The 9,877-nt window shown below is 39.3% G+C and overlaps 1 protein-coding gene across 1 annotated transcript in view; it reads left to right on the top strand.

Annotated features, from left to right (window-relative positions):
* Nucleotides 1-9,322, top strand: part of LOC101860875 (general transcription factor 3C polypeptide 5) — a 22,900-nt gene extending 13,578 nt beyond the window's left edge. Inside the window, exons 7-10 of the mRNA XM_005092748.3 lie at nt 971-1,181; nt 3,348-3,505; nt 5,993-6,109; nt 9,141-9,322. Of these exons, the coding sequence (XP_005092805.1) occupies nt 971-1,181; nt 3,348-3,505; nt 5,993-6,109; nt 9,141-9,248 (594 nt within the window). The 3' untranslated portion in view covers nt 9,249-9,322. The remainder of the gene's footprint in view (nt 1-970; nt 1,182-3,347; nt 3,506-5,992; nt 6,110-9,140) is intronic.
* The last annotated feature ends 555 nt before the right edge of the window (nt 9,323-9,877 follow it).

The raw sequence follows: 9,877 nt of genomic DNA, 5'->3' as shown, positions 1-9,877 counted from the left end.
AGTTACGGAACCAAAGACTGAGTGGCGTGAGGCGCACACTACATACCAGCGCAATCTCTGTTGTAGCATCCTTGTACTTGTACTCATAAGGCCTGTTTTTGGCCGCTTGATGTGGAAAATGGACAGGTGAGGCACTGATGTGGGACCTGCCAGCGACAGACTGAGAATGGGATGTGGAAAGGGGGTGAGCGATCGGCAGTGGGGGTAGGAAGGTGATGCCCAGCGGGCACCGGCGCTCACGTCTGTGTAGCACTGTGCTGTGTTGGAGACTACACTGTGTAGGCCCTACATGACCTACTAAAGCCTGGTGTGTAGGCTACTTGGCGGGCATGCAGACTTCATGAAGAACAAATGCATTGACCTTTAACGTGGCTTTTTCACCTGTTTATGTTCGTGGGCTTCGCCAGGTACCCAGGAAGCTTGTCGATAAAGCAGAGTGGGCCGAAAAAAAATCGATATAAGAGAAATTATTTAGTGAATTTATTTAAGTGAAGGAAAAATTTCGTAATTTGATAATATGTTGATGTGTCAAAATGTCGATAAATTGGATGTCGATGTAAGTGGATTATACTGTATTCTGTCTGTGTGTTTCTTTCTACATCATTTGTCTTTATTAATGTGAATTTCAGTTTTCAGAACGAGAGCTATAGCTGATTGGAAAGTACAGTGGAGTCCACTTAAACTGGACATGGTTAATCTTAAAGCAGCAATAAACACCAAAAAAAATAAAATCCCCACGTCTTTTTTTTGTTTTTGAGCAACATCTTTGAAGTTGTGGAAACCAGGATAGACCGAAGAAAAATTTCAGTTTAAGCGGACTCCACTCGATTTCCAAATAAAAATGTCAATTTCTAAAGTTTAAAAAAGTATTTTTGACTGAAAGGGGCTGTTCTTGGTCTGTTTCACACATTTCTGTTTGACTACCCCGTGTTTTTCCACTAACTACCATATGCTGCTTATATTACGGCAGATCTTTGAAGACCGGCCAATATGGTCAAAGGTTGCGTGCCAGGCTCAACTCGACCCATCTCTTGGGCGACAACTGAAGTATTTGCTCCCCATGGTGGCCTACTACATCATGACTGGGCCTTGGCGGAACCTCTGGTGCAAGTTGGGCTTTGATCCTCGCCAACACAAACAAACCAAGATCTATCAGGTGCTGGACTACAGGATAAGAACTCGTAAGTATTCTCCTTTTTTAAAAATCCAATGTCCCGTCTTTAGGTGCATTGGTAATGATTTGATTGGTTTCAAATAATAAGGAATAGCATGACAGAAAGTTCCATAAATCTTGCTAGAACTCTTTTTAGAGGCGTTTTCAAGATGAATTTCTATTCTGCTGTTACTAAAAAGCAAGATTTGGGGATTTTTCTTGTTGTATAATGGTAGAATGGGCGGGACGGGTATTTTATAATGGATACTACTAAAGCTTTCAGGAAGGTTCCTAATTGAATTGTCCGAGACTAAATGGCAGAAACTTGTCTGGACTTTTTAAATGATATCAACATGATATTAGATAAAATGCAAAAATTACAGGCCTACCAAACATACAGACTTTCTTTGGACATAAAGAAATGAATGATGATAGAGGAAGGGATTTGTACTGAGGTTGCTAATAAATACACTGAGTTCTTTAAATATTCTCTGAGACTAAATGGCAGAAGCTAGTCTGGACAGTCTGAATAAGAACAACATGAAATGAGGACTGCATGCAAAAATCAGAGGCCTACCAAATGTATTGACTTTTAAAAGACATAAAAAAGTCAAATGATGTAAAAGATGGAAGAGTAAGGTATAAAAAAAGTACTGACAAAGCTTGTAAAACGCAGAGGCCAAAGAACCTGTAGCTTTGCATTTTGAATTGTGGAAGGGAGAAATGGAGGGTCTCAAATGTTTGCTAGAGCAGTCTTAAATTTTTACTACGCAGGTGAAAGACACTAGGTCATTAATTTTAAAAAAACAAATTTTTTTTTTCCATATCATCAGCTGTGCTCTGATGGAACCTTGCTAGCTCAAATTTCTTAGAAAACATTTTTTTAAATTTCTGATATCTCATTACACAATTTATATAAATATTAAACTCAGATTTGAACTACAAATGCTCAAAAATGCACTGAAAATTTTGCCCAAACTTTCCTATCCACCACTGAGGCATGCTTGACCCTTTGAACCTCATGAATGCAATATTGACGTTTAATAACGCACCATGGGCTAGTAAATCTCGCTGAAAGTTTTACCCACGCAAAACGTACAATAACTCATTAGCCAGCAATGAGAATATCATGAAACGACTGAGAGGGAGCATGTTAAACACTGTGCAGTTAAAGACCTACCACAGATAGTGAGGTTAGTGGAGCAGCTACGACTTTGTGTTGTGATGTTCCAACTTTGTGTTGTGATGTTCCAACTTTGTGTTGTGATGTTCCAACTTTGTGTTGTGATGTTCCAACTTTGTGTTGTGATGTTCCAACTTCGTGTTGTGATGTTCCAACTTTGTGTTGTGATGTTCCAACTTTGCTAACAACTTAACGAAGTTCAACAAAGCAGCACTTGAGACGAGAACCCTCACTAACCACTGGAGGTTTTGTTGATGACTCAGATTGCATAAGAATGCGCTCAGGTAAAATTCGTGTTTTCGTAGCCGAATTTTGTGTGTAAGGCCCATCACATTGCGTTGTTAAAGTTCGATGGCCTTAGTGTGAACACTAATGGTTTGTGAGGAAGAGTGGTGAAATCAGGCGCTCATCAGAGTAACGAAAATTCTGTTTAAATTTTACTGAAAAACATTGATTAAAGGTACAAAATATGTCATTTTTCTGTTTTCAAAGACTCTTTAGCTATTGGGAGTTACCAAACTTTGGCAGCCATTTTCTCGCTAATTTCACCATTGAAACCAGGCAACCTCACTTCCTTTAATCGGAAATATTTAAGATTTTGAGTTCTATTCAAGATAAATGGAGATTTCTTTCATTAGAAGCAAGGTAAATAAATCAGCTTTCAGATGATTCCAATAACTCCACATGCCCAAAAATTGTCCAACGCCTGATTCCACCACGTCGTGACACATTTTTCTGTTTTGTTTCTTTTGTATTTTGTTTGTTTGTTTGGGGTTGGGGTTTTTTTTGGTTTATTTCTTGGGGGGGGGGGGATGGAGTGTGTTTCTCCTAAATTCAAGTTAGCAAGGTTCTAACGCAGCACTGATGATATGGAAGTTTGTAGAACATTGTATAATTGTAAAAAATCGTTATTCTGTACATTATTTCACCCTGCGTGGGTATCTTTTTTATTCTGCTTTTAAAAGAAATGGACCTTCTGTTAGTTTCACATCTCTTTTTTTACTCATTCAGCTTTTAATAGAAACAAAATACTTCGAAAGCGTCATGTGGATACAGCGCGGTCGTATCAGATGCAGACAAACCGAGTATCGGAGCAGGAGACGTCCCTCGAGCAAAAGGAGCCCAGCATATCACAGCAACAAGAGGCCACCAGAGACATCAACAGATTTGTAAGTGGAAGTAAATTTTGCTTGCTCTTACCAATTATGACACTCTTTCCATATTAAAAATTTGGAAAAAAACAAAATAAATCTACAGCTTAAGGTGAGGGATCTGTTTTGACCATAGTCAAGCCTGCTGCTGAGAAAATTGTGTGGGAGAAATAAGCAGGCCAGGTGGAACTTTGTGGAGATTTTCTTGTCACTAATGCTAGAAACTTTGAGGATTTTTCATGTTTAGGTGTATACAGCATATGTCTGTATGTTCTGGGTGGGTGTCTGTGTCTTTTCATGTCTTTTTGTTTTATTTTTTACTCTAAGATATGAGATTTGTGGTTACAAAATTTCAATCACTTAACCCTTCTAGACCCATGCGCGTATATTTTCAGCAACGCTTGTACCTCCCACCGGCCCCAGAGCGTATATTCTCAGTTTCGGGGGTACTGAATTTGTGTATTTTTCTAAATTAGCGAACCTAATTAAACTTAAATTCTCATAACATTTGTTCATTTACTTTTAAACATTGTTATATGTTATTATCTAAACCTCATTACAAAGATACTACATCGCTTTTTAGAATGCATGCATCTTTTTCTGAAGTACTGCTGTATTGTCTGGGACTGGGTTAGGGACGGCACAGAAACGGCTGGAACTGGACGAGTTATTTGCATATTTTGTTGATGCTGTTACTGTGTGTTTTGTATTTGCAGCTATTTAACCTCCTTTGTGGGTGGTTGGCGGATGCTCTGGTGTGGTTTGCTCCTTCTTTCCTATCAAATGTCTATCGTCCTTATCTCCCCTTCTTTTTTTTAATGTTTGTTACTCTCTTGTGACACCTAATCTTCTGGCGCTCATATGACCTTATGCAGTTGCGAGCACCGTAAAACCTCTACTAAAACAAAAAAAACATCTATTTTCCTTATCTCTCCTCTTTCTTTTCTAATGTGTTTGTTACGCTCTTGTAACACCTCTAATCTTCAGCACTTATATGACCTAATTGTGTTGCAAATGCTGTGAAATTCTTACTAAAACTAAATTTACCTCCTTTAACCCTTTCCTGTTCACACACTTTGTCTGTAATTGCGTCCCTTTTGTTAACTTCCTGTGCTTGGAGCAGCCTTCTTGTGTTGACAAATTTTGTCGCTACTGGAAAGTAAAAGTAAATGCAGACTCTGACAAACTTTTCTCCCTAGAAATGAAATCAAGCCTTCAGCTTAACTAGAGCTGGGCAATGAGTTGCTTTAGCGAAATCCGGATAATATATTAGTGCACTTCTTCGGTAAATTATATGATATGAACCGCTTCGGCGAACGGGTTAGCATCACTTCAACAAATGGGTGCACCCACTTCGGCAAGCGGGTTAGGAAAGGAAGTAAAGAGTCTGAATTCGGACAATATTTCATTGATAGTTATCCGGTTATCCGGATAGATTATCCGGATTTTGCCCTCCTCTAAGCTTAACGTCACTGATCAACTTTCACCATAGCCAAGCCTTTAGTGGGTGATTGGCAGGTGGTCTGGGGGTTTTGCTCCAACATTCCTATCTGTCATCTTTTTATAGAATCTACATGTCTCATGGCGCGATGGATTCAGGCGTTCGTCAATTTGTCAGACATGTTGAGTTATACATTTCATCTTAAAGCTTGCTTATTTGTCTGTCTTTCGATGAAAGAATACCCATCTGTTTTGAATAGAAGTCAAGATATTTTTTGTCTGAAGGAAGTGGGTTGGGTGATTTCAGAGAGAAAATGGATGCCAAAGTTTAGTGACTTATATAGGTTGAGAGTCTTTGGAAACTGAAAATTTATATTTTTTGTGCTTTTAATTGTTTTTCAGTAAAATCCACAAAGAAATGTGTTTTTGAATAGACATAAAAACTGTTGAACTGAAGAAAAAAATTCGATACACATTGCCAAACAGGCAGAAAGATGCTGGTATCTTTGATTTCATTATTTTGACGAGTGCTTGATTTCACCATTATGCCTTTTTTCTATGTTGTTACTCTCTAGTAACTCTTCTAATCTTAAGCTCATTGGACATAATCTTTCACAAACATTCATGGTGTCTGGAGAACTCAGTTAAGAGAAGAACATTGTCTTTTGACCGAGTTGCCGTACTATACAGTGACTGTGCAGTGCCTTGTATAAAAGCTTTGACTGCAGATGCACAACACCCTGTCTTGTGTATGAGTACATTAAAGCGTACAATTTAATTTTTGATTTATCGTTGGGTTTTTACCAGGCCCCTACTGTACAGTGTGGCTACTGACACTCTTTCATCACTAGAAATAAAAACCAAGACACAACTTAACGCCAGAGATCTATTCTTATCATAGCCAAGATGTCCATTGAGGAAATCCTGTGGGAGAAATAAGCAGGCTGGTCGAACTACAGGCTGAGCTGAACTTTAGGGCAGATTACCAGCTGTTTTCCCGCCAGACTGAAAAGGAAAGATTTATGAAGTGCTCATTCTCCCTTTTTATATTTTTTTTCTTTTAAGGATCCCAAGTACATGTTTCGTCCAGACACACTTCCACCCTACCGTCAGATGAAGTATCAACTGTGTGACATATACGAGGAACAGGTTCAAAAGAAAGTGCATGAGAACGATGGCAAAGTAAGGCTCTTTGTTTAGTGTTTTTTCTCTATATTATTATATCTGTTCTGTTCATTGTGTCTGTATTTGTTTAGTAGTTCTTTTGTCTGTATTTGTTCTGATATATCAAAAATGACTTCTTTTTTGTGCTGTTCAAAACAGGCTGTTCATGTTTCCAGGAAATATAAGTTAGATTCTTTCTCACATGTACAGCATGGCTAAATGGTTCGTACATTCAAAGAGAAATGTCCTGTTTTGTTCGAGTTTCTCTCTTCCTGAAAATCTTTTTACTTGAACTGATATAGTCATGTGATTCTATTATCTCTTATCAAGAATTCAGCGGTCTCCGCCGCAGATCCTGGTGCTTGGAAGCAAGGAAAATGTGGGAAGTTAGGTGAATGGGATCTTTGCCGATGTACCATGGGGAGAATCCACGGTTATTCATGTTCAGGCCCACAATCTTTGAAAATGTTCTCCCCTTAGTCTGAAACGAATTGGCGTGACCTCTGGGTGGGTTTATGATTAATGACGAGTGAAGAGTGGTTAACTTTGATGACCAATCACATTGGCTTTAGGCATGCCATTTTTACTTATCCAATCGTGAGTCTCAAGATCAACAGTGATCCTATTGCTCCTAACCTTTACCTGTCCAAATTTTATAGTTTTCCATCTCCAAGTGAGTTACCCCACCTCTGTCATAACACACCACTGTGTTGTGACCGCACTAAGTCAAGTTCAGACTTTCTAGTGCTTTCGAGTGTAGAGACAACTGTTGCAATGGACAAGGAAACAAAAGCTATGACGAGTTCACTGTTCAATGTGATCCCGTCTGATGCAGCCTTACTTGTAGGCCCTACCCACCTCACTTGTGATGCAAATTCAGGTGGAGAGCTCAGATGCGAGTGAGATATTGTTTCTTTGTTTGGGTTGTTGTTGGTTTTTTTTGGGGGGGAGGGGGGAGGTCGGGACAAACACATCGACAAGTTCAGACCTGGGCTGTTCAGTTTACTTTTTCATCGAGATTTACAACGGAGCTGTGATCATATTCTTGAGAATGGCCCATCTGTGACTTTATGGGCAGTTCAATGATCGCATATTTTCATTGTTTGGTTGAATGACTGCCCACCCAGATTTTTGTTCAGTGAATGTGAGGCATCATGGTGAAATCAGGCGCTCCTCAAAATAATGAAATCGAAGAAAAAGGCATTTTTCCTCCAGTTTTGCAATTTTTATCAAATTTTTGTTGTATGACTCAACACCTTTTATGCCCATATAAAAACGCATTGCAGGCTCTCATGGTCTAGAGGTTAAAGTGTTTGCCTCTCATTCAATAGGTCCCGGGTTCGAATCCGGATAGCAACGGTAAATTTTCTTCTCTAAAGTTATTTTCTTTCTCATCCTTTCCTGTTCTCTAACAATGTTCTGTCGTCTTCTTTAGTCTCCACTTTCTGCCCCCACCCCCTCATCCCCTTTGCCGTCTCCTGTGGGCTCCTGACTCTTTCTGCAGCCTTTCTACTGCTATTCCATGGCTCCTTACTGCTGTCTTTCAGGCACACCCCTGATCTTCTGGTAGGAAAGATCTGCACTTAGCCTTCTCGGACAAGGGCGAAAAATCTCGGAGGTCCCGTGTGCAAGTTGCGCTCAATAAAACAAAGACCCTTGCATGGTGGTCCAAAATTGATAAGAGTAGGCTTCGGCCACCACCCAGGCAAAATTCAAAATTTCTTAGCAATTGAAAATGTTTAATGTGTCCCATACACTTATATGACCCTGTGCAGTTGCAAGCACAGTAAAACATTTACCAAAAAAAACAAAAACACACACACAAATTTCCATATATGAATTTGAATTAAATACGTTAATAAATGCCTGAAAATATGTAAATTTTCCGTTTTCAATGGCTCTCAAGCTACTGAAGATACCAAACTTTGGCAACCATTTCCTCGTTAATTTTACCTTTGAAACCAGATGACCCCCACCTTCTTCAATCTTTAAGATTTCAACTTTTAATCACGAATGTTTGTCATCGAAAACAAGCTTTTGGATGATATCAATATCTCGACATGCCCAAAAATTGATGAGCACCTGATTTAACGGCGCCGTGACACCCATTTTCGTGTGAATTTTACTGAAAAACGTTGATTCAGAGTACAAAATATGTTATGTTTCAGCTTTCAGGGACTCTCAAGCTATTGAAAATAACAAACTTTGGCAGCCATTACTTCACTTATTTTACCACTCAATCCAGTCGACCCCACCTCGTTCAGTCACATATATCTCGACTTCTATTCAAGATAAATGAGTTATTTTTCCTTAAAAACAAGGCAAATACATAAGTTTTCAGCTGATACATGTGCTAATAACTTTTCATTGGAGTATGCTGCCACTATCTTCTCGTTATCCTTGATAATGGTGGGAGTCGACTCTTGTGGAATGTCGAACTGACGACAAATCTCTGCCAGTGGAGCTTGCTTTTTGTCAAAAGTCTGGATTATTTCGTATTTTTTGTCAATTGAAAGACATTTTCTCTTGCGCTTGACATCGTTGGTGACCATAATGAAAGAAATAGGCTTAGATCTAGGCCGACCGGTTGTCCTCTCTCTCTCTCTCTCTCTCTCTCTCTCTCTCTCTCTCTCTCTCTCTCTCTCTCTCTCTCTCTCTCTCTCTCCCTCTCCCTCTCTCTCTCTCTCTCTCTCTCTCTCTCTCTCTCTCTCTTTTTACACATTGTTAACGAGCCTTTGTCCCTGCTATAACCGGTTGGGCTCGATGAGGCCCTGTTATTGCCGATAACTTTTAATAGGGACAAACTATAGGAAAAAACGGGGATTTTAAACATCCCTGTTATTACCGGATCCCTGTTATTACCGGGCCTGTTATATATGGTTTCCACTGTAGTTGATTTTTTTGGTCAGCATTTTGATTTAATTTTAATAGAGATATTGTTTTGAATATCTATTAATATTTCCGATGGATTTGTGCTAATGTATATTATATGCTTTTGTAGATATGTGTAAATTTTGAGAGTTACTCCAAGGCTTTTTTTTTAACCCAGGAAAAAGAGTGCTCCGAGCGAGATGGTTGGTGCGTGCCGGATATTGCTGACGTTTGTAGAGATATTATCAACAGGCATGTTGAGAGACTGCTGGATCTGAATACATGATGGGATGTTGAGCAATTCTTTATTTTGTTGTTTCTTATGCTGTACATTTGATGAATAAAAATCTTGAAAATTAAGTTTTTGTATCTGCAGTTTTTTGGGGTTTTTTTTTTTGGTGTTTTGGTTTTTTGTTTCTGGCTGTCTGTTTGGCCTGCTGGCTTCTGGCCTCTCTCTCTCTCTCTCTCTCTCTCTCTCTCTCTCTCTCTCTCTCTCTCTCTGTCTATCTCTGTCTCTCTCTATCTATCTATCTCTCTCTATATGTATATATATATATATATACTGACACATATATACTCTGGGATTAATGAAAAACCTGTTCAAAGCTATGGACAGAAATAAATGTTTTTACAATCTCAGGGAGTACTGAACTCATTGCCCTAACAAGAGCTATCATGGCACTAACCTCTACAGCCAGCAGAGTTGTCTTGATATGGATTCCTGGGCACATGGACATATTTGGAAACGAATATGCCAACGAACTGGCGAGGAAAGGAGGTCAAGTGGAACGAACCCATCCCAGCCCCAACTACCAGGAGACTAAAACACTCATAAAGTCAGCAAACCATGCCCAATGGAATGAGAAGGACCCACAACACAGAAGAAAGAACCCAGTATACCAGCTCCCAAGAGCC

This window comes from Aplysia californica, unplaced genomic scaffold, assembly GCF_000002075.1.
Source record: "Aplysia californica isolate F4 #8 unplaced genomic scaffold, AplCal3.0 scaffold00052, whole genome shotgun sequence".
Classification (NCBI taxonomy): domain Eukaryota; kingdom Metazoa; phylum Mollusca; class Gastropoda; order Aplysiida; family Aplysiidae; genus Aplysia; species Aplysia californica.
The sequence above is the reverse complement of the archived record's forward strand: the minus strand, read 5'-3'. Positions and strand labels throughout refer to the sequence as shown.